Below are 27675 nucleotides of genomic sequence, written 5' to 3'. Positions count from 1 at the left end.
GACCTCCGACCACCGTGCGATCCCGACTCTTCTCCCCAAGCACCCCATGGCTCCTCCCCAATCGTCAGAGCGGCGCATCGGTTGCAGAGCACCCAGAGCGTTCATCTTGAGTTTGTGTGGCAGTCCTACACTGCACAGAGCTCATTCTTTATTAGCTGTGACATGATGCGGGCAGCATCATTGGTGACTTCAAGATGCAATTGTTGTGCACCTTGACAAAGTGGGCAGTTTTCTATACCATGGTAGATTAGAAGCTTTTGTAGCGAGTGTTGGCCTTTGCAATTGCCTTTAATGCAAGAGTTAAGGTTGAGCAGAGAACAGCACAAATTTTGATATGGTGCATTGTTTTTGCATGTTGTGCAAAATGTGCAGTCCAGTCATATTGCAGCTAAAAACATGAGCTCTGGGCAGTTTACCTTCTGTTGCACAATTTTGTGACTCTTGTGTTGTTGTTTCACACTAACCAGTGGTCCTATTCAAAAGATTCAAATGCATCCTGATATTTCATGTTGTTCACTCTTTTGAAAGCAAAATTAGGTTTTGATCAGGCAGCTATACCTCATTGTACAAAACCATTGTACAAAATGCCAAAAGTTTCTCATGCAATGCTCTAGAACTGTCAGGTTTTCTGGATGGGATGGACGTAGCTGTTTTTTCTTTTTGTATGACTGTAAGGCAGTTATATGGTAACTGCGTGCTTTATTCACGAAAAGCAAAAAATTTTAAATTTTTTAGTGTGCCAGCAAGTTTTATGTAGTTTTATCTACCTGTTCCTTTTGCTGGTTTGGTGCTGCATACTCGTAATGTTTTTTGCAGCTTAACGATGGTAAGTATACACCTGCTGTAGCACTTCTTAGTTTGGTGATGATGGCCTATGTGGAACAGGGCACTGCAATGGATTCTGAAGGGTTGATGGTGTAGAGTTGTGCAATGCAGCACTATGCAGACTCTAGCATTTAATTTTTCATTAACATTGGAGGTCACGAATCCATCCTTGTTGTGGCGGAGTTTTTAATGGATGCAAGAGGATCAGTAAATGCTTTCATGAAGCATTCTTTTCTTGACAAGTCCACATAGTCAGGAGGTGTCATTGCTTGCAAATATCACTGAGATTTGTTCAACATTTCTGCGTCTCTCTCACTGGTGTGGAGTGCTGCTGGCACACATCTTGTAGTAAACATATGTTAAAAGGCTAGTGTAGTGGCTGCACTCGGGTAGATTGCATGGCCTAGACAACAGGACACTGGGAGTTTGACTTTCATGCTTAGCCCAGAGCTCATCCATTCTCACCTGCCTCCGCTGATCAACAGTTGAACACAATGGCCTTCCCTTTCTGTTGAAGCAGAAGGAGGCTTTACTAGTAATACCAGGCTTATTTCGCACTCCAATTTGAAGCCTTCTTTAAGGCAGGCAATTTGGCTTTAAAGTGACCATTTTTTATACTGTAAACCTGACAATATTGCTTTTGCTTTTTGTAAAGTTTTCCGTGTAGTTCAAAATACTCCCCAATTTTTTCCTTACTTGCTGCTGCAATAGAAGAAAAGTGGTGCGCAAAATCTTGTTGCCATGTGTCTTTTTGCTGCAGATCATGTACAACATCATGTTCAAGGTATTTCTGTAATGAGAAGGCCACCTACAATTTATTTCTTGGTAAAATGTGGTCCTCTTTTGATCTGCTCAGTTGAAATCGAGATTCTTGGAAGAAAATTTGGCTCCCCAGCTTTAAAAAACAAAATTTTGTCTGGAAATTTATTAACTATTATGTGCACTGCTTTAGCAATATCTTGCAACAAGAGTGTCTTGAAGACCAAAGGTATTCTGTTCACCAATGCATTTAGGGGAATCCACTAAGGTGGAGTAGATTTCAATCAAGGGAGTATAATTACTCGTTAGCATCCACCTGAACACAGCATATGGCTGCAAATGAAAGCTACACAGCTTTTCTCACGAACTGCATTTGAAGAAAGATTTGTTAGCTTTAGCTTAGTTTGGGCAGCGACTGCCTCAAATTAGCGATGGTCTCAGGTTCAGTGCCCAGACCAGGACAGGTAGCTCTCCTTTGCTAATGGCTGTTCTTGGTTGGACGCTTATGAATAATTGCTCCCTTCATTCCCTCATAAACAAGCATGAACTCATAATTTGTGTTTTAAGAAAGAATTTAGAGAAAGTGATGAGTAACATACTTGATCAGTCTCTCTCTTTGACCTCTTTAAAGTCTCAAAGAGCCCTGAGCTTTGGCGGGCTCCTTGTGTGGTATCCATGCTCTGCTGGCATGCTTACTTGCGTGCTGCTTTGTGACAGCGCTTGCAGCGCTGGCAACCTCCAACAACTTGCGGCCCAACACTGCAGCTGCTGCCATTGCCACCGCCAGCACCACCACCACTGAAATGACCATCCCCAATGACCTCATAGGGTGCATCATCGGCAAGGGAGGCTCCAAAATCAATGAAATCAGGTACGAACCTCTGCTGGAGTAACCAACATGCAGATGCTGCAAGCGAAAATGCTACAGGACATGGCAATGCTGCACCATTGCCTCGCCACCAAAACTGAACTGCTACTAATGTGCTGCTTTTGAAACGGCAGTATTGCTTTGAGTGCAAAATTTTCGTCTGTACTTTGGAGCAAGAATGGCTCTGTTAGGTAACAAGGCATAGCTGGCTGGAAGTTTTCTTCCTTGAAAAAAAAAAAAAAAAAGTGGGCATTCTGCTGTCACAAATTTTTGAATTGCTCCTTTCAAACCCCTTCAAGGCCTGCAGGCATTTCAAAAAGTAAGTGTGAATAGAAAATTTGTAGTAAGTCGCCAACTGATTTTCTAGGCTCTCTGGGAACCGCGAACACATAAGAAAAATCGGGCAGGCCAAACAGTCAAATTCCTCAAAAAAAGAAAAGAAAAAGCCACTTAAGTTTATTGTTTGCCAAGAGCCGCCACTGTGCCACAGTGGTTATGGTGCTCAGCTGCTGACCCAAAAGACATCGGTTCGATCCCAGCCGTGGCAATCATATTTCAATGGAGGTGAAATGCTAGAGGTTCATGTACTGTGCGATGTTGGTGCACATTAAAGAACCCCAGATGGTCGAAATTATCCGGAGCCCTCCACTACGGTGTCCCTGGTGACCTGAGTTGCTTTGGGATGTTAAACCCCATGATCTTTTTGCTGCTAAAACTTTTTACTGAAAACACCGGTGCAGTGACACCACTTGCTTGTCGAAGCAGCATATTGTGAAAGAAAGGGCACCACCAATACGCATAAGCTGCACTGAAATGTGACATGAACATGCAGGCCTTATAACAGCATGCATAAAAAAAGGCACTCCTTACATAATGGCAGTGATGTGTGTGTGGATAGAGCCGCATCCTTGAACCGAAGCCAACCCTGAGTTTCGTGTCCAGAGTTCCTGATGGAATTTTTTATGGTGCAAGGGCGCCTGCGGCCAAAGGGCGCCATGGTGCAAGGTATTTTCGTTTACTCAATGTGAGGTCGAAAACCCATTTCCCAAGCATTTCACCCTGAATAATCTGAGAAACAGGCGAAGGGAAGTTTGTACCCATTGTATGACTGGTGGGTACCCGGCGGCACTGGAAATCGAACCCCGCACCTCCCGCATGTGAAGCGTATGCTCAAACCACTAGGCCACCACTGCGGTTGTGTCTGGAGTTTCTATAAAAACTATTGCCTTAGATTAGGGCAAATATGGTATTAGCCCCGCTGTTAAGAGGCCACCTTCCAAGTTGAACCCTATCATATTCGAGCCAGGATTCGGCCCTCCTGCATTTTGAATCAATTAGTGATGTTCCACTGCACAAATTATGACTGCTTGGATATTAGTGACAGTGCTGCAGCGAGTGCAAAATGTTGAGCAGTCAGTTGCAGTGCATCCAAAATAGTCGTTCTTATGTATTGGCTCTATGGGATATGTGGTGGTGCTGCAAAAAGTCTGAATAATCGGGCATGTTCGGAAATTCGGGAGCCCGAACATTTATTTAGCTACTGCAATAGAAACCTAATAACCATGCTATGCATCATTCTTGAAGTTATTGTAGAGCTCCCTTCGATACAACAATGAAGTTCTGTGGTTATTGATAGCGGAGTTGGATTTCTGCTTTAAAACCTGCATGCTTCGTACCTCAGAGCCATGAGTGTGGTGAAGAAAGAGCAAAAGAGGACTATGTTTTCTAATACTGTGCATTCTTGTACTGGGAAAGTTTTTTTTTGCATTGAAAAAATGTGAGCACCAATTTCAGTTTAGAGTACTATATTTGCTAACAGTGATCTCTTGCTAACATTGCTGTAAAAACATAGGTCATCATTAATTTGAAGTTGTTTGACTGGTTCACCTAGCTGACCAATAATACAGCGGGGTGGCTCTGGCCCCAGCATATTAAAAAGCCATTTGTACCTTCTTTGAATGCGCATCTGTAGCCTCGCACTTTTTCTCTCCCGAGTTAAAAGGACCGAGAAAAAGGCTCTCAATACAGGTACAATATTCTGGAGTGTTAAAAGACGACGGTTCATAATTATCCTCCAGCAAGACTTATTTTGATGCATTTTATGGAAACTGAGTTTTATGCAGGCAAAATTTGAACTTCTGCGTCTTTGCACCTTTTCCTCTGCTCTCGCACGCCAAAACGGCGGCGCTCCTCTGCCAGCCCAACTTACTCGGCCCCTCTGCACCCTAACCTCCGCTACCTCCACCGGCTGCAGCGCGCGCGGAGTGGCCGCGGTAGCGCGTGACGTCTGAAAGAATTTCGCTCTGTGAACCAATCATAACCCCCGGCTGCCGACTATATTTTTAAATATATATTATAAATTTCCTGCTCGTATTTGAGGTCTCGTACACGGCATGGACGCTAGGTGGCCTGTACTCTACACAGTGCAAGCATTTTAAAGCCAAGCTCAAACACTGCTTTCTTTCTGTGGCCCTTTAATGAGTAGCCAGCCTGTATTATATGCCTATCATACTCGTCATTCATTCTTTTCGCATTCAATTTAATTCTGCAACCATTTTCATTGCTAATGCATAATCAGTAGTGTTTACATAACATTCTAATTCTTCCCAGTTCTTTGCTGTACACATTGCAACAAATCAAATGCAACCACTCCTCTCTGAATATAAAGTTTATGACATTAGACGTAAGCTTGACTATTTACATTGGAACTTTTCTGCTCCTCTACCTTCTTTAATATTAGTCCTTTTATTTTCATTGATTATGAGAAAGCATTTCACTCAGTGGAAACCTCGGCAGTCATACAAGCATTGCGGAATCAGGGTGTAGATGAGCCTTACCTCAAAATACTGGAAGATATATATAGGAACTGTACAGCTACCATAGTCCTCCATAAAGCCAGCAATAAAATTCCAATAAGGAAAGGTGTCAGGCAAGGGGACACGATCTCGCCAATGCCATTCACTGCCTGTTTACTGGAGGTGTTCCGAGGCCTGAATTGGGAACAGCTGGGGATAAGAGTTAATGGAGAATACCTGAATAACCTGTGATTCACTGATGACATTGCCTTGCTGAGTCACTTGGGGGATGAACTGCAAATCATGATCAATGAGTTAGACGGACAGAGCAGTACGATGGGTCTAAAAAATAACATGCAGAAAACCAAAGTAATGTTCAACAGTCTAGCTAGGGAACAGCAGTTCACAATTGGCAATGAGGTGCTGGAAGTGGTAAAGAAATTCATCTACTTAGGGCAGGTAGTGATTTCTGATCCTGATCACGAGGGAAATAACTAGAAGGATAAGAATGAGGTGGAGTGCATATGGCAGGTTCTCTCAGATCATGAATAGCAGGTTACCAATATCCCTCAAGAGAAAAGCGTACAACAGCTGTATCTTACCGGTACTCACCTACGGGGCAGAAACATGGAGGCTGACGAAAAGGGTTCAGCTTAAGTTAAGGACAACACAGTGAGCCATGGAAAGGAAAATGATAGGTGTAACGTTAAGAGACCAGAAGCGGGCAGTGTGGGTGAGGGAACAAACACGGGTTAATGACATCCTAGTCGAAATGAAGAGGAAGAAATGGGCTTGGACAGGGCATGTGATGCAAAGGAAAGACAGCCGCTGGTCCTTAAGGGTAACGGAGTGGATTTCAAGAGAAGGCAAGCATAGCAGGGGGCGGCAGAAGGTTAGGTGGGCAGATGAGATTAGGAAGTGTGCAGGCATAGGGTGGACGCAGCTGGCAAAGGACAGGGTTAATTGGGGAGGCATGCGAGAGGCCTTTGCTTTGCAGTGGGTGTAGTCAGGCTGATGATGACTGTCAATAATAGCATATTAGTGCAGTGCGCACCACAGTCATGAACATGTAATTACTTCACTGGAGCTTGTTTACAATAACTCTCACTGCTTGGTTAACACAAGATCACAAAGAAATTATGCATCAAGCCACTGCGGTGGCTCGGTGGTTATGGTGCTTGGCTGCTGACCCGAAGGACGTGGGTTTGATCCTAGCCTTGGCAGTCGCGTTTCGATGGAGGCAAAATGCTAGAGGCCCGTGGACTGTGCGATGTCAATGCACGTGTTAAAGCAGCCCAGGTGGTTGAAATTTCCAAAGCCCGCCACTATGGAGTCCCTTATAGCCTGAGTCACTTTGGAGCGCTATATCCCATAAACCTAAACCTTATTTGCATGAAAAAACTAACATCAGCCATTTGTCACGTGTGTCACGTCATTGAATTATTTTCATTAAATATGCTATCATATGGGCTTGTCTGCTGATCACATTATGCATCTCATGATATAAATCGCCATCATAAAGTTGGAACTGAATAATGCGATGCAGATATTTCAGTTTCAGTCATTCTTGTCTTGTATGCCCACTCATGGGACAATAGATGGGACAAAAGATAAAGCAGTAGCTGGACTTTTTGTTAATTTTCACTGTGTACTGTTGCAATGTTTGTTATGCTTGTAACTGCTTACTTCTCAAACACATTTGGTCGTCATATCACATAATAGGTTTATAGTGTATGGGGTTTAACGTCCCAAAGCAACTGGGGCTCTGAGGGACGCCGTAGTGGCCTGCTCCGAATAATTTGGACCACCTGGGGTTCTTTTACATGCACTGGCATCACATTGTACTCACGGTTCTAGCATTTTGCCTTTATCGAAATGCGACTACCGCGACCAGGATCGAACTCGCATTTTTTGGTTCAGCGGCTGAGCACAATAACCACTGAGCCACCACGGCGGCTCGCATAATAAACTGTGACCGCTCATTGTGAATGTCTTTGCACTATTGACAGTCTCACTAATGCACTTGAAAGCACAAAGTAGAAAGGATTATGGCTTAAGCATGGCCAGCAAGAGTTAGCCCTTTTTAGGATTTTTGATGGTTTTCGTTTGAATTTTCTACTTTTAAACGATTGATAACTCTTCTCACTCTGGGGTCATTGAATTGAACAAGAATCACACCAAAATTTTTGTTGATAGCAAGCAATAGATTCTTTGTAAATTTAAAACGATTTTTTGGGAATCACCTTTCTTACATTTTCCTTCTGTCATAAGAAATCAGGTGCATTCAGACTATGTTAGTGATGCTAATGAAGTGCACTTATAGCAGTTCTTCGATGTACTGTCTGATTTGCTTTCGTTGAGTTCTCATTTGTAAAGCTTTGTCCCTATATGGCTCACAAACGTTTTAGGCGTGCGCACTTTGAATAAACGAGCAGTGTGCAGAGCACGTGTTTATAACCATCATTGCCAAACGTCCGTTTTCTATATGCAGTTAGATTCCCAAACATCCCAATGAAAGACCATGTGTGCTCTGTGGCAGTGGCATTAGCCTCCTCAGTTCAGTCACCCTGGGTATACAGTATCACTGCTAGAACATGCTACGTCAGTTGCATATTTCTGCATACGATGTTGGAGTTGAAGCTGAAAGTTACTTTGCTCAAGATAGAGGCTTAATATATTCACTGACTGAAATGAGCATGCCATTTTCTTTTCTGGGTGTGCAGGCAGCTTTCTGGAGCGACAATAAAGATATCCAACTCTGAAGAGGGGTCCAAAGACAGAACAGTCACCATCTCAGGAACGCCGGAAGCAATCAACCTTGCGCAGTACCTCATCAACACAAGGTGGGTGTGAGGATCACAGCATCATTTGATCACTTTTGATTTCAGGAAGCTGTATTTTGTGGCCTACTTTACGCGAGGTATTCATCCGGGTTATTGAGTACGCAGCTGAAAAAGACGTTGGGGTGTTTAGTCAGAGTGGTGGGTTGTTGGATCCAGGTACCATTTCCCTGCCCAATTATTGCACATCAGAGGCAGCTTAGTAAGCACTGTACTAATCTGAAAGACCTTACTGCAAAAAAAATAAACAAAACACCATTGACACACCTGAAAATATTTTTCAAATATTGTGAGAGTGTAATTGCGATCTTTTCGTTAGGTTGCAAGGCCTCCTTCTTGCTTGCCTTCTTCTTTTTTGTAGCAGCCTCTGTCTCTGCCCTTCCAGTCACAGCAGTGTTATCACGTGACTTTCTTAATGCTTATATATTCAAATAGGTAGTACCATAATCCATTTGGCTTCATGTGCCTCATTGTTGAAAGAGTGTGGACTTTCTGTTTAGGAATAAAGCAGCAGCTTTTGCCCTAATGGTTGCAACAGTTACCTGTCCAGTGCCCTTTTCAGCCTCACAGTAGGCTCACGCCTATGACAACAGGTTTTTATTCACACTGCCCCCCTACCCCAATTGGCATAACCTTTCCAACTCCCAACCCCTTCTGCAGCCCCCTTTGACTCCTTCCGTGTTTCCCAAACCCATAGGCACTCAGTACCCCCCCCCCCCCCCCCCCCCATTTTCCTCCAAAACACAACCCCTTGCTTTCACCTTATCCTCATTTGCTTCTAAGCCCTCTTGTTGTATATTTATTTTGCCTCTTTTCCCTTCTTTTCTTTTTGCTTGTGTACCTATAGTTTCTTTTTTTTTTTCCGTGCGGTACTACTTTTCCTGTGACACACTCTGTTTGCTTTTTTTTTTCTCCCACCTCCTTTCTCCTTTTACATCCTGCATAGAATTCTTTCGTAGTGTAAGACAGTACACCATGCAGATATATATTTAGGATGGAACCTTGTTATAAGAGCGAAAGCCTTCTTTGTTAGAGCTCGCGTTCAAGTGAGAACATGGGCTATATTGTGCAGGCACATCAAGGAAATCGCTCCTCTTTCTTTTGCGTGTGTGTGTGCATGTGCATTACAGTTAAAAAGCTTCCCTTCGCTATGTATGTGATGAGCTATAACACTAAGTCCATTGTGTCTTTCAACCATTTTAGGCTGGTTTAAGCTGACTTAACACAAAGACAAGTTGACTTCATTCTGTGCACAGTGTTTGCTTAAACAAAGTTTGGGGGGTTTGTTCACTTAAGGGCACTCAGTGTACAGTTTACTTGTAGCCAGCACTTTATGTGCCAACTGAAACGGTAGGAAAGTTCAATTTGTCCTCTTATATAAAGGTTCTGTAGCACTGAGTAGTAGTAGTTCAGTAGTGTGTCCACGACAGCTGCAGTTTTTATGTAGTCTTCTTACTGTTCCTTGAGTGAAAATTTCCATCTTTTTCTAGTTGCAGCATCATCTCTCTGGCTCAAAAAGACAATTAGAGATCATAATACTGAAGTCAAGACTTCACTTGTGTGTTTCTCAAACGCAAGCTTTCTTCTTAACGTCCTTATCCATCAATATACTCAATTATACTTTAACATTTTAAAGTCACAGTGCACAAAGTACTTTTTTTTATTACTGTGAACAAAAGCTCCACATCAGTAGCAAATGTTTTGTCATCCTTACTTGGTAAAGGTCACGAGTATGTGAGGAAAGCACAGCGGTAATCTCTAGTGCAAACATTTCACAGCTGTGCCAACTTTCGTTGCTTGGCATCAGGCAATTTTTGGGCCCCATTTATTCAACTTGCCTTCCTGTTTTCATTACCACTACATGCCCATGCATTTGTGTCTGTGTATGCATGAGTTCTGCCAGCCATCACCATTAGTTTTTATTTGGTTAGATTTTATTTTTGTCATCCTTTTTATGATTTTTTGACCATCCGGATTTTTCTCTAATCCAGAAACTCCTCCTTTTTTTCTTCCCATCTTACCTACCCCCACCCTCCTTTTTCTCCATACAATCACTGCACTCCTCTTTTTAAACTCTCTTTTGCTAATTTGCTAATTTCTGCTTTTTAACTTGGTAATTTTTTTTATTCACTAATGCCCTGTCCTGTACCACTCATATTCCTATTGCTCTGGCTCCTTCCTTAAAAAAAATGAAAAAAACTACCTTATTCTTTTTCTGTCTTTTTGGCAATTCACCTTTCTCTGCCATGGTTTCTTGTTTTTCTATTACACTCCTGCCCTGTTTGCTTCCCTTTTCCTCCGCTTTGTTTTCTTTTTGTTCCGTTCCGACCCCTCTCTCCTGAACCATCATTTCCCCTCCTCTCCCGTCTTGTTTCTTTTTTCTTTTCCCCCTTCTTTTTTTTTTCTTTCCATCTCTGCAGCATGGAACTGCATAAGAACCTGACCCTTGACCTGAGCTCGACCCACCCGGCCTCTGGGCCCCCCACCAACTCGCCCACCCCTCCGAGCCCCCTGGCAATCCCGCTCAGCCAACTGGTGAAACCCGCCAGTGCTGCCCCGCTTGCCCTGCTGGCCACCGAACTCAACAACCTTTCCTCGGCGGCGGGCCAGGGTCGAAAGGGGGGCCTCACAGCCAAAATTCGGGCCTCCGCGTCGGCCGCCACCACTGCCGCCGCCGCCAGCGCCGCCTCCTCCCATAATGGCAGCAAGAAGTCTGAGCGAAACAAGTTCTCCCCTTACTGAGAGAGAGGGAGGGGCAAGCTCTCTCTCTCTCCCTCTCCTCCTGTTTCCCAATTTTCCTTCTGTTGTCTTTTTTCTTCTCTGTCCTGTCTCTGCGTCCACCTTCTCGTATTCTTCTTCTCTACCTGCTCCCCTCTCTCGACACTGAACACACATTGTGAGGCACATGAGGCCAATGGTGGAAGGTGAAGGGCCCTACGGGGAATCGGGAGCTTTACTCTCTCTAGGGAAATGCACCCCACTGCCGGCACGGTCTTGCTGCTGCCTTGCTTCTCTCTTTTACTTCTTTGGCAGCGCTGTCTGCAAATAGACATACAAGCAGCGGGGCAAGGAACGTTCTCGATCATTTGAGCCAAAGGCATGAATAAACTTCTGTCCTTAGCACTTTACCTTGTCATGTGTCACACTAGTGTTTTTTTGAAAGCACATTTTAAGGCAGTGCAAATTTCCTAATCTACCCTCGCCTTAGTCAAGCCCTTGCAGCTGAATCTTGTTTCTGCTGGTGGCTTTCGCTGGCTTCACTTAGTGTGCTACTCATTGGAACAAACAATACAGGACGCAAAAACCATACAAACAGACAGTGCTTTTGTGGTTTTTGCGTCCAGTGTTGTTTGTTCCCACGAGTAGCGCACTAACGATTTTAAAGATGAAAATCCAACCTCACCTTCTTTTAGTGTTTTGCAGCAAATAGCTGAGGCGCTGCATTGGGATAGGCTCAAGCTACCTTTTGTTCGCTTAGGATTCACAGTGAACGAAATAAGCTGTAGCCATCTCTTGACAATAATTTTTGTAGCTTTCATTCTATGGCTCTATGAAAAGCATTCTTTTGCAGGCACTGACAGTAAATAGTGCTGGAAACGGAAAGTCGTAACAGACGCCGCTGGTGCATTAGAAGGGAGCGAGTCTGCAGCGAAAGAAATGAGGACAGGGTTGGAAATTGTGTTTTTCACGAATGTGGTCCACATAGCACAATCCTGTCTTTTTTGCTGCTCAAGGGAAGCAGCACAAAGTGACCTGGCAGTGGGGTGTCTCTTTGTCTGTGCTATACTGATTGACCAATGTGACGAGTAGTATACATTGTTGAAGCTTGCACAGAGACTGTTGCAAAGAGGACTGTGTGGCAAGAAGAAAATATTGTCGTGGTGGTGGATGGGACTGTTGACGTGACGCTGTCGCGAGTGGTGGTTGTGTTTTGGTGGGGGAGGATAGGGGCGTGCACACTGCGTGGGTGTGGCCGGTGGCTCCTCCATGAGGAGGGCAGGAGAGGGTGTCATTTTTCCCTGTGCAATGGCTGTGGCATTTTTCTTATTCTTTCAGTATTTCTTGTTTCTTATGTTGTTGTTGTTCACCAAAGATCTTTTTATTCTGGTGTAGAGGATGATGGCACTATGCTGATATAGTCCTTATAGTCCTTGTACGACCAGCTTATATTGAGGCATGAAAGCAAATGCATTTGCCTGCAGCTTAAGACACAGCTTTCCTTTTGCCATGTGTTTACATGACTGGTATGTGCTTTTAACCCTGTTTTCGTTGGAGTTCATTTTTTTCTTTTTTTTTTCTGCTGCCATGGAGAAAATGATGACTCAGTGGCACCAGCAGCCACACTTTCACCCAGCAAAGGCATTAGCATTTTTGTTTGACACTTCCTTTTTTTTTGTTCACTCATCGACTCGGAAATGTCCAGACATATATATTGTGCCATTCTTATTCTCAAGCTTATGGGACAAAACACTGTACTATGACCACCAACATAGTGATGTAGCTGCAGTTAGACGACTCAGAAGTAGAAGATGATGTTTTGGGGCACTTGCATTCAGTGCTGTAGACATATCAGCAGCAAGGCTTTTGGAGACAAGGCATTATCTCCGTGGTGGCCACAGAGTTGTAAAAAAGTGGTGGACATGGAGAAAAACAGAGAACCCACAGATTTTCAACATATTTTTTTTTTGCCAGCAGCGCAATGCAGTAAGCAATCAAGTTAAACCTGGGATGATTTCGTTTTTATTCTTGAGGTACAAGTGTTAGCTAGTCCAGATTTTATTTTCAGCCTAATATGACGTCTAGGTATGAAGTGCATGTACTAGTTTTCAATGCACTAGAATTGTGCATTTTTTATGGATTTTTTTAGTGGTAGGTGTTGGTCTTATTCTTGTTGTTGATATCTGGAGAAGAGGAACTTTGTTGTATCATAGTCTGTTCAACAGCTGTAATAATATCCATGTTCTAAGTCACATGCCTCTGATATCTCGGTGTGTTAAGCTAACCTGCACTCTCATCTGTGAGCGATATCCCTGTATGGTTGATACCTTTTGTGCGACGTCCTCCTAACTGTGTCTTGATATTGCAAGTCAGGGTAATCGCCCAGCACTCTGATGTGAGTAGTATTTCACACTGTTGGAGGAGCTCTGTTCGGTCTTTTCATTATTATAATTATTATTATGTACATAGCATGCATTTTCTGTTGTTTTTTTTTATCCCCTCCTCTGTCCTATCTTCCTCCCATTTTCATTTTCTGTGCACTAGGTACAACCTATTAGAGATGGAAGGGAAGCGTTTTCAGTATTTCTGTTTGTGAGTCTGTTAGGGTAGTCCTAATAGCCTTGTCTCTTTCTGGTTTCATCAAGATTTCATGTGTACTGGCCTAGCCTCATGACAGAATGGAATAGCTATTCGCTGAATCAAAACTTGTGCTATGAGAAACTATGATGATTTGACATTTCTGGCCTGCCTATATTTTCTTTTTTAGCTTGTTGCACAAATTGTCACTCACTGCTGATTTCACTTATGTTATAGGTTGTGTAAGTTGTAGGCTTTATTAGTGCTGGCAGTTACAACCTTCAAACAAAGCCCACAAGCTTATATGCAACACTTGGATCTCCTAGTGACTTCTCCATTTCTCTCGATGTCATTATGTGTAATCCGTACCATACAAACCATGAAATTCCTGTCAGCTGAACTGTGAAGCAGTGCAAGTCTTTTCTTCATTCCATGAAGAGGCACTATGGCAGTGTTATAGTAACAGAAATTCAGTTGAAATTCGCCAGAACATAAATTTGGTAGAAAAAATATACCTTTAGTTTTTGCATGTGTACTGGTTAGAGCACATACACGAACAGTTCCTCAATGAACGTTTCTTGCTGCGGACAGGATTATGAGGCCACCTTGCTGTAGCAGCAACTCTCACTGCTCTTCAAGTGCTCTCTGTACAACTCATCTCTGCAGAATTTGGGCCGCGAGCGGCTCACTTGTGATGTGGTCGGTCAGTTGAGTGTTTTGTAAATCTGTAGATGTGTGAAACGATCACTATATGCAGCAAAACATATCTCCCTGAAAAGCTGTTTGTGACATTGACTTGACAAGCCTTGCAGTGGTTGTCCAAGCGCATAGTTCTTGAGTGGGCTGGCTAAGAGCTAGCCAGCAGCAAAGTGGCATTTCTGCACATCTGCTGCAACGAAGGGACCTGCCAGTAGCTTGGATGTTGTATGTGCAATATTTATTTGCTTGACACATGCGTACACACTGCACTTGTCACTTGGGCAGTGTCGCAGTCCTGCTTTTGTCACAGCCTCAGGGTCTCTCTTGCTTTATTGCCTTCATGAAGTCATTTTTGCCTATGAATGTTCCGGCATCTCTTTCACACATCACATTTTAGTTCCTTTAGTTTTAACGTTGCTCGACAATAGATAAAATTTCTTGTGGAGCCTGTGTCTTTTTGTTTGTTCCACCACAGTTTCAGAGAAATTGAGCAGAATGTGTTTGCACTGAGTACGTGCTTTCTGGGCCCTGTTGCAAATTGGCAACGGTGAAAAAACATGTGAAACCACAGACAGGCTTTTCAGGTGTATGTCGCAGGCAGCTTGTGTAGTTAGCTGTACATCTTGAGCCTTCCCTGTTTCCTCTGCTCTTGGTTTATTTTTTGTTCTCATTGTTGTCATTAGGACCAGAGATACTATTAAGTATGCCTCAATCCTTGTAGTACATTTGCACTGATCATGAACTCAACCTGTGAAAACACCAAACAGGTGGCAAAGAAAACCCATACCCTTCCATTGTAGAATAATCATTTTCTGAAGCATATTATTAAAGATGCTCTAATATCACAGTGTGTACTATGTCATCATTTCTTTGCTTCACTTTGTGGCATATGCCTGGAGTTGGAGCTTGTTTTCTTGTTCTCATTGTCACATTAAGCAAGCATTTAATAAAATTTTTGTTGCATGGTGATTATCATCATATTTAGTCAGCAATGAAAACTTCTGTAAACACTAAGTGTTGAGATGGTTAAGGTCTTAGTTTTATATCAAGGGTTGGGGCCCAACGTCACGACACGATAAACTGCCAGTTGCTGGCATTTCAATAAAGTTATTCCTATCCTATCATACGTATTTCTCTGTGCAAATTATCTGCAAATTAAACTGTACACAGAATAGTGAGCAGATGATGTGCTAAGGCGTCAAGGCACAACGTATTTGCTTTTGCATTCTGCCAGCCTAAAATTACGCATATTTGACAAAGTTGAGGCATGTAATTGGTCATAATTTGAGGACAATATCCTAGACTAACGTTTATTTCTAAATTGTGTCTGCATTTTCTATTTCTGTTTAAAAATTGTGTAATGGGCAGTCATAGATATTTAAAACATTTTTGAACATAAGGCTAGCATATCTTCTTGGCATGTGGAGCATAGAGTGAATCCTCTATGCTTTGCATACCTTAAGTTGGGCGAAGAAAAAGTAAAAATCAAGTTGCCCTGCCGACACCCTTTGGGCACAACAGAGAGACCTGTGTTTTGCATTTGGTAGTTAAGGTTGTCCTAAAAGAATTGAAAAAATAAGCCCCAGCCTGCACCGCTAATAGTATAACAGGCTGCTGTGTTTTGCAGCCAGAGCTGTATATACAACGTCCCCTGAAATATCGATGAAAGTTTATCCGTGGGTGAGGATAGAAGCTGAAAGGAGATGGCTGCCAACCAATGGTAGCTCTTTCCTCTGATAACGTGACCACCCCATGCTCACAGCCCATGACTCGTGCCTCGTGTAGTCTTCATTGTCAATGGGTGGGACACGTCACTGCAAGACACCGCCAAGTGCTTCAAAACACCTCTTGGAGTCTGTGTACATGTTTGTGTAGAGGTTATAATAAAGAAATGCGTGGTAGCAGTACACAATGAGTGTACAGCTGGACCCTTTCATGAAAGAAGGCATTAAGGAAGAAGTGCAGAGATTAAAAAAAAGAAAGCTTTTATACTTGCTGTCACTGAGTTTTGCGGCTTACACAGGGTAGCATAAGCATAGTGAATTTTTTTTCAGTTGTTTAGGTTACGATAATTTAGATGGAAAATCTTGGTTGAATGATCATTTGCTGCATTCCGAACTTCTGCCTTTGTGCTGAGCAATGTCAGGTACTCGGAAAAATGTTAAATTTTAGAGGCATGTGGAAAACTTGGGCCGTTATATTTCCAGTGTGCGTTCCTGTGTGTTGGTAGCACTGCTGCAAGTGCTCATGCAGGGGTGCATAACTGTGTTTTTACTGTACACTGAAATGTACTTACCTTTTTACAGTTTTACTGTCGTAAAATGTTGCTGCACTCACTCCCACCTTTTGGAAGCTGCTAAAGAGGAAGAAAATGATGCAACTCCAATAGTGCTTACTTGGTGGCAACACAGGTTAAAAACAGTAGCTGAAATACAGCTTTTATGAGACCATGGCTTGGGACCTTCCATCACTGCTGAGCCTGCAATTTCAGGACTGTGCAGTATATGCATTTCTGAGGGTGTGCATCAAATAGGCCGAGCACCAATTATCCAGAATTGCAAATCTAGGTGTTTTCTTTTTTTCTTTAGCTTTGTACATCAGTTCCTGTTAATGAACGGAGTAACATGTGTCAAAGGATGGTAAGCGAGGTGCTGATTCATATTGAACAAGGAGCTACTTAGTGTTCGCTCGTTGCTGTATTTTGGTTGTCTTGTGGTTCTCAACATTGCAGGACTTTTTTTATGTTTCTTTGGTGGATGAGCTTCTTTAGATACAGGCAAGTGCACCAATAAAGTACAAAATGTTTCTTTGTCCTTTTCTGCCCTGCAGCATTCAAAATGCTCAGCTACCATTGCTCTGGAAGAACATGGCCGTCGCTCCACTGAAGTAAGCCATTGCATTTCATTTGCTAATATTGTTTAGTATGCATTTAAGTGCTAGCAGTTTTCAAAAATTTGTCACCATGTGCCTCTAGGCAGAGCGAATATTGAGAAGAGGGAAAAATGGGCATTTGGATGGCACCCAGACAGAGCTTGCTGAAGTAGTGAAAACAGCAGTAGAGGAATGTGGAAGGAGGGCAGAGTTAGTGGCCAGTTTGAGATGTTTTAAAGTCAGCAGGACCTCCATGTTTTTGATGTGGCCTTGCATTAGGTTGTGAAGGTGACAGAGAAGGTACCAAATGATCTGAGGGACAGGTCTCTGTGTCTGCTTCTCGGCAACTCTAAGTGGTCTGCATATTTGTCACTGTGTCGGAACCTGTGGAATGTTTGTCTGCAACTTAATATTGCTACTTAAAATTGGCGCAGAGGATGAGGAACCGGAAAAAGAAATATACATATGACCATCATTGACTTTCCACTGAACTCTTGAATGCAGGCAACACTGAATGTGTTTGCATGTATGTGTGCATGTTTAAGTAAGTGACAAAGAAACAAAAACTAAAATTAACGATCTGTAACTGAACTCTTGTCCAAATAACAAGCTCCTTGGTAGTTAGCGCCAACTTAGGTTGGCTGATGCATACGAGCTCGGCACACTTATTGACTTCTGTACCTGCAATATATTTTCTGCGCGTGCAAATAGCATATGGTGGGAAAGTATTGAGCACCAACCAATCTTCTTGTCTCAAGAAAATTGGTCTGCGCTTGATAGTTTCCTACCATGAACATTCCCAATCAGACAGATTTTCGTCAAGCCTTGGATTTCAAACAGCATATATTCCTCGTCATTGGCATGAGGTGCAGTCAGTGACTCCAAACCTGCTGGAAGCCACTTAAATGCTGCCTCAAAAAGATTCATCATGTGTGCACATGCATTTTTTTGCATGGAGAGCTGCTTCATTTTCTATCTAGAGTCATTGTTACCTTGTAAAAAGTGCCAGGCTTTGCCTCGCCAGTGAATGTCTGAATGACTGCTCTCTTTCTTCCTCAGCTGATCTCTCTCTGTGCCTCTCATTGGAGGAGCTCCGGAGGTTACCACTACTCTTTCTGCTACTTAAGGAAAGGAGCAAGACCCCAGCACTGTCACAAAGCAAGCGGATGACATGCAGATCCATATCTCATGGCAACCAGGCTTGTACACACTCGCACACCACCTAAACCTCCCGTTCCCTCTTCGACAGACGCGAGCAAACGCGCTCAACTCAGCGTGTCGCGATGGCTTGACACCTCTTCTTATCGAGCATGCATCTTTTGTCACTCGCTGCACTGAGCATACACGTCGGCACGTAGCAAGTGCGACGCACCTTTCCTTGCACACACTGTTGTTCTCTGACAAACCGGCACTGCACTGTAGCTGCAACACTAGAGACCGATCTCGTATTTTTGCCACGTGCAAAGCAACTGTGAGTTTTAATTTATTCCTGGCTTTTACTCTCGAAGGAGGCAAAGGACAAGAGTTGTATATGTATTTTTTTTTCTCCTCTTCTTGTGCGTGCATGTGATACGGGTTTTGTGCAACACAGATATCTACACTGAGACGTGGCCATGCAGGCAAGTCCTGAAGTGTCAGACAGATGATGAAGAAGCACAGCATGTAGTGGCAGCAGAGTTGGGAGGGTTTTTCAATACCCAAACAGCAATGCATTGTCAGTGTGTGTTGTCCATATACACACAAGCCACTGAGCATGGTTGTGCGATCAGCTTGAAAGGTTCAGCTAGCATTGAATAATTTTTCTTTAATATTTTTGCTACTTTCCTGCTGCCATTACACAAAACCAGTGCAAATAGTGTGGGTAGACAAAAACAGTTAGTTCATCATTCGGTGCCAAACTTTTCATGTATACTGCAGCTTTTACATGCAGATAGAAATAATCTGTAGGTTGCTTCTTACGAAAAGGTGTTTCTATTTATTTGTTATGGTTTAGATTTTGATGGTTAGGTTTTGCTAATAACTTTTTGATGGTTTTGTCTTCGGCATCAACACTCAACCTTATGGGCAGTTGTTGCAGCGAACCTGATAATCTTTTTCCCTACCTGAGGAGGAACACTTGTAAGATCATTTGGTGCCAACAGCACCTTTGGTTATGAAGAACAGGAAATACTCAAGGAAACTTTGTTGTAAAGTACTTCATAATATTGTCAAGTTTCAAAGCTGGTGTTAAGTTTGCTGTTGATGTCAATGATTAAAAGTACTGTAGAGCTTTTTGCTGTTATCTGTTTCTTTTCAAATTGGCCATGAGGTTTTAAATTTTTTTTTCCAGCGTGGTCATGACAGAATGTCTGTATAAAAATTTTGCACTAGGGTATAATTTTTCATGGACTAAATGGCAAGTGTTAGGTACTGTTGTTATCAGATGTTTATTAATTATGCTCATAGGTGGGGACTTTTTTTAATTAAGTGGCAATTTATCTGTGCCATTTATCTTTACTTGTAGATTATGCTGTGTGAACATGGTAAATGATAAAATATTGAGCTTGATGTATTTCAGACTATATTATGTTGTTAGTAAATCCCAGATTGCAATTTCAAAATTTTGTATACATAGACTATGAACACAATGTTTGAAACAGTGTAACAGCTTTTATTACAAATTTTAATGCTTCTGGCTAGTTTTTTTTTTTAAATCAGGAAACATAGGTCATATTGCATTTGCATTCTCATCGCATACTACAGCTTTTATTTATAAAACTAATTGTATTTACTTCAAATAAATCACACCAGCACTCTTAGTCACATTTGCATGATAGTGTTAACCATTATGTATTGTTTTCTCTGAATATAGTGGTCACAATTTTTCGTTACAAAGGGTACATTTACTAGCTTGTTTTCACGTCACCACTTTTATCATGCCATGTGATTATTTTGAACGCTGCACGTAATGCATTGGGTGTTTCGAAGAGTTTATTTCATTTAATGTTAAAGCACAAGTGATACTATGTGCATTCTATACAGATGTTCTGTTCAGTTCCGTTAATGTTAGCAAAAAAAATTGGTGTTTTAAAAGCCAAACATATCAAGTGCTAAATGCCAAGCAAGAACATAAACAAAGTCATTTATTCAATATGAAGTAACTTGAGCTGTGTATTATATGACTCTGCATGTAAGAAGAATGTGCCTCTGTTCTTGTGTAGCTATTAGATATTGTCCTGAATGCAAGGTAAAGCAGAGCAGACTAGTTTTTCCAGCAACCCCTCGTAATTTGTGTATCAGGTCGTGTTTCTTATTCCTTTTGATGTAAGTGTTAGTCAACTCAAATGATGCCAAAAATCTTGCCATTTACCGTCTTGCATTCGTAAAGGCACAGGCAACATTGCAGGAACACAGTTATTCCCATATACGAGACAAGCATAGTACATCCTTAGTACCTTTATTAGCCTTACCTTTTTTTTTTTTCCAAATGGTGCAGTTTATTCATACTGTAACCTTTATTCGTACTGTAACAGGGAACACTATCTGCATCAGTTTTTGACTGAAAAAAGCACATATCAGAAGGCTAAGGGTAATCGTATGTTGCTAGGCAGCTCTAAGATGGCAAGAGAGGCAGCTATCGGTAACTTCTGCTTCATGAATATTCACAAAGTACTCCTGACTGTGTCAAGAAAAGCATGAGGGTAATACCGCACCCTGAAGACACCATGTGGGCCATTGTTTTAACGAACAAAAGGCATATCCTTGGAACAAGTGCAGAATGACGTTGGCTTTCATGTCTTTGCTTTCTCCTTAATCTCGTACTGGCATAATTCCTCAGTCTATGATGGCCTTGTTGGTTGGTAAAACACCCTTCATCATGTAAATTTTTCTATACACTTGAAGTATATATATGAATATATATGAGATAGTATATGTATACAAAGGAAACGTCACTACAGTCAAACTATGCACTTTCATAAATGTACAAAATGAGAGATACAAGACCGGGCAGCATGTTCTGTAGAATTCAAAACCTGCTTTGCATGTCATATACTTACTTCCTTTTCTTTTGTTTGTATGCATGTTTGGTTAAGCAAACCATAGCATGAGGGAAATTGAAATTGCCTTATTCTGTCTAGTTTTTTAATGTTCCAGCATGCTAAGTAGCTTCTTACATCCAAGAGCATCTAGTATTGCTAGCATTACCTGCCAATGACTAGGTTCTATTATTCCACTATGTTTTTTCATCTTCTTTCGGCAGTAAACTTCCAAAGGAGTAAAGTCTGCACAATTTCTTAAGGTTAACATATTATGATGTCTGTAGTGAGTTTTGGGAGTATGAGAATCAAAATTGAAGCAGGTGCTTATTCTGGCTCCTACCATTGCTGGGGACTTGTTTTCTTTTGTATTTTGTTTTATTTGTAATAGCCACCCCCAAATATCCCTGTGTTGTGTATTGTGTCAGCAGATAATGCAAGCCCCAAATTTGGCCCAAGTGTATGCCTTGTTGTTGTAGCGTGCACTCAAACCAGCAGTCTACAGATGAGGACCATATGTAGGTTTGTTTTTTATGGTGCTAGAGCAACGTCATACTGACCCCTCCAAGGCAAATGCTGATCTTTGAAGAAAAAAAAAATGTTGCTACTCTAGTCCCTGTTTCTGATTTGTCATGGCAACAGCTCCGAAGTAATTTAACCCACACCTCCCAAAAGAATAGCATGGTTCATGCTGTTTTAAAGAACCAGTGAGCTGAATAAGTGCTACTTAGTAACTAGTGCACTTGCTCCACTGTCTAGTTAGTGGTCTTGAAGCATATTTGTATGCATGTGTGCCATTTCAAGCTAACAGAGAAGTAGATCTCATACAATGCCAAGAGATTGTTCATAGGTTGTCTTGTGTGCTGATATGCTGTACCTAATGACTGGTGCAGCTTTGTGTCACTATGTTCTTTCTTTTTCTGACCTAGAGTCCTTTCTTGTCAGCAAATTGTCACTTTTGACAAAATAGAGGAAGCATTAAGTTTTTGTGCTGGTTATTTGCTACTCCTCTCAGAGGAGATGCTTTCAGAAGCTCAAAGCTGTTACAACTCATAGTATGTTCACTGGCAAAGTATCCTTGTGGTTTATGCTTTCAAAACAATATGGCTGAAGTGTTGTGGCAGCTGCAGGCTTTCTTGTTCATCATACTTTTGGAGATACTTTCTTCTTGCTCTGACTAACCTTTGGGTCCTTGCCACATGCTTGCTCCTGGATTATATACACAATTTTTCTTGCCACATATGTAAGTCTATGATGTGATGTTCAAGCCGTGCTGAAGTATTGTTAACTGCACCGTTTTACATTCTTGCACTGCGTGTCTTTGAGGCTCGCCTGCGTTGTCTGTTTCGTGATAAAGCAGATTATTCGTAGCTTTCAACACACTTTTTGATCTCAGGCAGGAAACCTTAGTGAGCTAAAGTCTGTTATGATGCGCAGATATCATGTTCTTGTGTTCATTTCTTCCCCTCACTCAGTCAATAACATATCACATACTATGCAGCACAGACTTGCAATACACATAGGATGATGCTTTCATTTGCTTGTAGTTGTGATTGGGCTTCTTGTTACTTAACATACGATATCGTCTGCTGTTTGTTTTTTCAAGTGTGCGAAGTAAATAACTACTTTCTCTGCCCTATGTAGCAAGTACTAGAGCAATAGTAGCGCTACTTTCTATAGTGGATACGTGGTCATGATTACAAATCATGTGGAATTTTGGTAAGCCCGTGCTACTGAGCAGTCGAATGCGTACGTCTGCTGCATTCTGTGAACCGTGCAAGAGAGAGAGTGAGAAAGCGCTCCAAACAAGCCTTGTGTAAGTGCGTTGTTGTAGCTGCGGTTAGCATGATAGCGCCGTTGAGGCATTGCACCGTAGAAAGACAAGATGGCTTTGTTGTGGTCAGGTCACGGAGGTACGGTTCAAGCTGCGTACAATTGCTTCTGAGGGAAGGTAGACACAGCGGTGTTTTCTAGACCACCGAATTATGCAGGCGCATAGCTGCCAATTTAACATGGGCATTTACGCGAACATGGAATGCACGCAGTCTTTTTTTTAAGGTATCGTCCGACGAGCCGATGCTGGCCTCTCTCTTGAAAGCTGTCTTTGCCACTTGCACACACTTCTTGCGGGAAAGCATTCCATACTTTTACAGGCAGCCATGACGAAATCGTCTGCCTTTACTTTGTTCTTTATTCTTTCGAGTGCTCATGCTGTTTGTGTGCTTTTCTTTTGCTTTGATACAGTTTTTTCGCAAGCCTAAAAAGCGCTAAGGTTGTATTCAGTGGCTATCTTAAATGCTCAACATTGATTGCTCCATCGTTTTCTAATTCTTGCGATGTTTTCTTTTAAACATGTGCTCGCTAGCTGATTGACGTCTGTCGTTGTCGCAGTGCACATGAGTCTTTTTGCAGTGTGTGTGCAGTTTTACACATATATATTTAATCGTTCTGTGATAACAAGTTTACCGGGACGCTGTCCTCCGTATCTGTTATTTTGAAACGGCAACAATTAAACACTTTTTTTTTTTTAGTGCAAACAGAGGGTATGCTTGAGTTGGTTATGGCACTCTTTGCCGTGAATGTGTTTCATTCAGTGTGTGATCTGTGCTCACGGGACCTCCCGGATTCTCGGTGTGGCACAGACTAATCTCTCAAAGAACCCTTCACTTTTATACACACAGAGCTACAGATAGTTTAGTAGACTCACAAGTGAGAAGGCTAGCTTTTTACCCACATTTTTTTTTTTCTGGAGTCAAATGACTGTGCATTTTTCATTTCCAGAACGTCGCATTTAACATTGTAGGCGAAGCAAGGTGAAGGCCAAAAAGTCTTTCTCGGCTATTGTAAATCTGTCGATATGTGCATGTAAAATGCGACGTTCAGAAAAAGGTTGTAGCGCAGGAAAGGCATTCCGTACATGACAGGGACGGAGGCCTTGAGTATCTAGTCAGTGGATTTACACACGTGTCCGTGCATATGAGCGTCGTGCGTGAGTGCTGTTGTCATGTAGTGTTGCATAAGCTTATCTGTTGACATTGTGCCACGGTCAGTGACGAACGCGTGTGGGTATCTTCTGCGCTTTCGTTTTCTTTCTCTCTGTCCTTACTGAGAGATGATTTCAAATTGTCAACGTCCCCACTTAACGCTGCACTTTGTCACGACGTGTAGTGTGACCGCGCACCGGCCTGTGCTTTTTTTTTCTTTCCATGCATGCTTTACCTAGCGCATGCGCAGTAAGCCGCTCACGTGCGAGGACATGCCCGTGCGTGCAAGTAGCGACGAGCGCGGCCGAGTCACCTGTCGCTCACAAATCGCCTTTGCTTTTCCAGCGAATTGCCCGCGCCTCGCGGCGCGCGCCAGACGCTCGACCGCTCAGTCCTTTCCTCTCGGCTGTTGGACCCATGCGCCGGGGAAGATTATAGGCGACTGCCTTTTCCTTTGCCATCCTCCCGCATCCTCCCGGAGCAATTGCTGCTGGGGAAAAAGCTGGAAGAATCCGGCTTCTTTTTACGTCTGGGAGCAGGCAGTGCGCGAGCGCTGAACTGATGAATTTCGGCGCTGCGACGATTAGCCAAGGAGGTCGAAGTGCTAGTCGTTAGGCGAGGAGGATCGCTGGCATCTTTTAAGAAGCTGAGAGCACTGATTGTGTTGCTTCGTGTCACTCTCGCAGAAAAGACGCATTGAGGCGAGAGATGCTCGTAGCAGTGAAACCAGAGATCATTTGTCGTCCTGGCGTGGCGCCCCCTTAATTGCCCCGCACAGCAGGTGTACTACTCACCACCCAAATCGTTTCCCGCCACCCACCACCTTGCACCCACCCGAGATTGTTTTAAGAAGTGAAAAAGAAACCAAAACGCCGTCGACTCGCACGCGGCGCAGTCTCTTCGTGGGGACTTGAGATAAAAACACGATGAGTCGAGTCACAGGGTCGCATACACACTTGTACAGATCTCGTTTAAAGCCAAAGCTGTTGCCCCCATTCGCGTGACTTGGCGGCCGAAAGGAGCCGCGTAAAGAATTAAAGTATGCGCGCGTTGTCAGTTGAGTTTATTTTTGTTGATGACATGTGGTGAGTGATGAGGAGGGGGCAGCATGCCTCCTCAAGTTGTTCTCGCCGCCTCCGTGCGCACCCAGTCAGCTGGAAACGTCAAAAAGTATAGAACAAGCAGGACAGTGCAATATGAGGAAGAAACCTTTTGTTCCTGCGTCAGTGCGCGCGAAATGGAGGTAAAAGAAAAAAAAAACTTTTTGTAGCCCGGCTGCGTATCGCTTGCATGTACATTATTAGATCGTACTCTGTTATTGCGTTCTTATTTTTGTAAAAAAAAGATGAGGAAAGCGCGCGTGCAAAAGCAAAAAAACAGTGCTCAAGAGGCGGAAAGTTTGTTCAAACAATCACTACCGTGTATGACTGTTTCTTTTTTTTCTTTTGGGCGGGAGAGCGAGGGGAAAAAACAGTGTGGCGAGGGGCGGCGAAGCAAACGCGACGCTGTGTATAGATATAGATATGTATCTATATATGTGTACTCTCTACACCCACTAAAAAAAAACATATCATGCACTTTTTTCACAGTTTGCTCACATATCTCGTCGAGTGTGCTTGTGCTCGCTTGAGCGCGCGTGCACGCGCCCCGGCAGCGATTCGCGGTCTGCGCACCCCCCCCCCCCCCCCCCTTCCTCCCCCCGACGCAGGCGGCCATCTCTAAAAGCAGCGCAGTGGTGCCTGTCGCAGGCGCTGGCCCGGCGTTGCACCGTTCCCACCGCCATACCGCGGAAATATGTCGTAACGAGCCAGATACATCATCCTCTTCTCTGTGGTTGGGCGTGTCAACGGCCGAAGTAATCAAAGCTCGAAACGCGATGTCACCGAGGCGTGGCCGTTTGTAGCAGCATGCTTCGTCTTATGCCTTGCGGACTTATGCTAAAGGTATTGTCTCCGGAGAGTGAGTTTGCTAGCGTGCGGTGTGCCTCCTGTACCATTCGTTAACGTCACAGAGCACAGGAAACGCGTGTAAACGGCATATTTTACGCTAATCTGTGGGCTTATGCTACTGGGTCAACAGAATTGCAGCCGTGACGAAGGCGCAACTGTGAAAACTTCTCAGTGTCTGGCTAGCGCATAAGGGTGCCGTTATAAAAGAGATTAAAGAGGATTTGGAGTTTGTTGAGCATGGGACAGTTACTGAGAGTACTGAGAGGAGAATATGCCACACGTCGCATCCCGTAGGCAGCGCCCCGAACTGAGGTTGCTTAATCTGTGTGACTATTCTTTGTAGCGCTCGCTTCGTAGCTACTCTGCGGCGTCGCGATCGTTGCAGTAGTAGGTAACCTCTCAGCAGCCGCCGATGTATGACGTAACGCCGTGCAAGCGCATCCACTCCGGCGTTGCATTTTTTACCTGCAACGGTGTGCGCGCCGGTGGTTGTGCCGTATTCGCCGCGTCGGCCGTCAATCGCTGTCGGGGCTCGGGGAAAGGAGGGAATAAGATGACGACGCCCTGAGTTGTCTGCCAAAGTCGGCGCGTCGATGCCAAGGTCTCATTTATGCAAAAAAAAAAAGAAGTAAATATAGTGTGTAAAACCGCAAACCGGAGGGAGAGGGGACAGGAAATATACATACAGCAAACACATGAGTTCGTTCGTTTTTTGTCGAACTTGTTTCACTCATTGTACAGCGGAGATGTGTGTGACTGTGTGTGTGTGCGTGACGCGCCAGCTGGTGGACGTTTTCTATTGTTATTTATTTGCTGTTTCATTTTCTTTGTCGTCGTCTGCATGATAGAAGTGTCTCTCGTTATACTCAGGAAGCAGACGCCACTAGTCTTTAACATAGACCTGCGCGGTGATCGTAACGGAGCCCGCCTGCGTTCGTTTGCACCAGATATATCGTGTATGCATAGTAGCCGTACTGTTCTCTGCCGTTGATGCACTATTTCTCTTGGGTTTTTCTCTGTCACTTTTTTGCCGCTTGTTGTTCCCGTATTGTGTGTATAACGCGGAGAAGGAAAGCGCATTAAACATTATATACACAGTATTTAAAACACCGTATCGAGCGTGGTGTAAAAGAGCGCGGAGATCTGGTGGAATGTACTTACATCGGGAGCTGTGAAAGGAGATGAAAAAAAGAAAAAAAAGAAATAAACACGCAAACAGCGCCGCTATTTGATGCAATAAACTCTGATGAAGGCGTGTGAGCACCTCGATTTACTCGACTCTCGAGGTAATAAAGGAGATATTTATAGATGTTCTTCACGACCCTGTTTCTTGTGTGTGTGAATCTCTTGTCGGCTCCGCCGTGAGCGCGGCGGCCGCGGCTTGCAGAGCTGCGCGACAAGCCGACACAAACTGCGAGCACCTACTGGAAGTAAGATCGCGCAACAACATAAGAAAACAAAACAAAGCCTGTGCGAGTGTTCACTCAGATGTCTCGCTAAGAGTACAGTGGAGTAGCACCAATATCTAGTTAGTGCGTGCATACACACAACAAATGTATAACAGGGAAAATCTAGTTGGCATTTCAGAATCCAAGCTATCCTCTAGAGCCAAGAACGAAAAACTGATGTGCGGGCTACTCTTCCTAAACATGCACAAGCGACTTTTTAACTGTGAGCTAATGCGTACGCCTCAACTGGATACAAATGCGCTGTTCATTTCTGGGGTAAAATGATGCCATGGCTGGCAATTATCGTAGCATGCCGAGTCTGCTGT

The 27675-nt window shown here is 43.3% G+C and overlaps 1 protein-coding gene across 45 annotated transcripts in view; it reads left to right on the top strand.

Annotated features, from left to right (window-relative positions):
• Nucleotides 1–27222, top strand: part of mub (poly(rC)-binding protein mub) — a 385362-nt gene extending 358140 nt beyond the window's left edge. For 26 of the 45 annotated variants that reach the window (XM_077627352.1, XM_077627338.1, XM_077627345.1 and 23 more), the window contains 3 exons: nt 2302–2455; nt 7971–8090; nt 10508–14926. In XM_077627352.1, the coding sequence (XP_077483478.1) occupies nt 2302–2455; nt 7971–8090; nt 10508–10829 (596 nt within the window). In that variant the 3' untranslated portion in view covers nt 10830–14926. Of the gene's footprint in view, nt 1–2301; nt 2456–7970; nt 8091–10507; nt 14927–16910; nt 16968–18011 lie in introns of those variants that run through there. The other 19 variants (XM_077627372.1, XM_077627365.1, XM_077627374.1 and 16 more) reach the window with 3 other exon arrangements.
• The last annotated feature ends 453 nt before the right edge of the window (nt 27223–27675 follow it).

The sequence above is a fragment of the Amblyomma americanum genome, chromosome 6 (genome assembly GCF_052857255.1).
Source record: "Amblyomma americanum isolate KBUSLIRL-KWMA chromosome 6, ASM5285725v1, whole genome shotgun sequence".
Classification (NCBI taxonomy): domain Eukaryota; kingdom Metazoa; phylum Arthropoda; class Arachnida; order Ixodida; family Ixodidae; genus Amblyomma; species Amblyomma americanum.
This window is presented reverse-complemented; position numbering and strand designations above follow the sequence as displayed.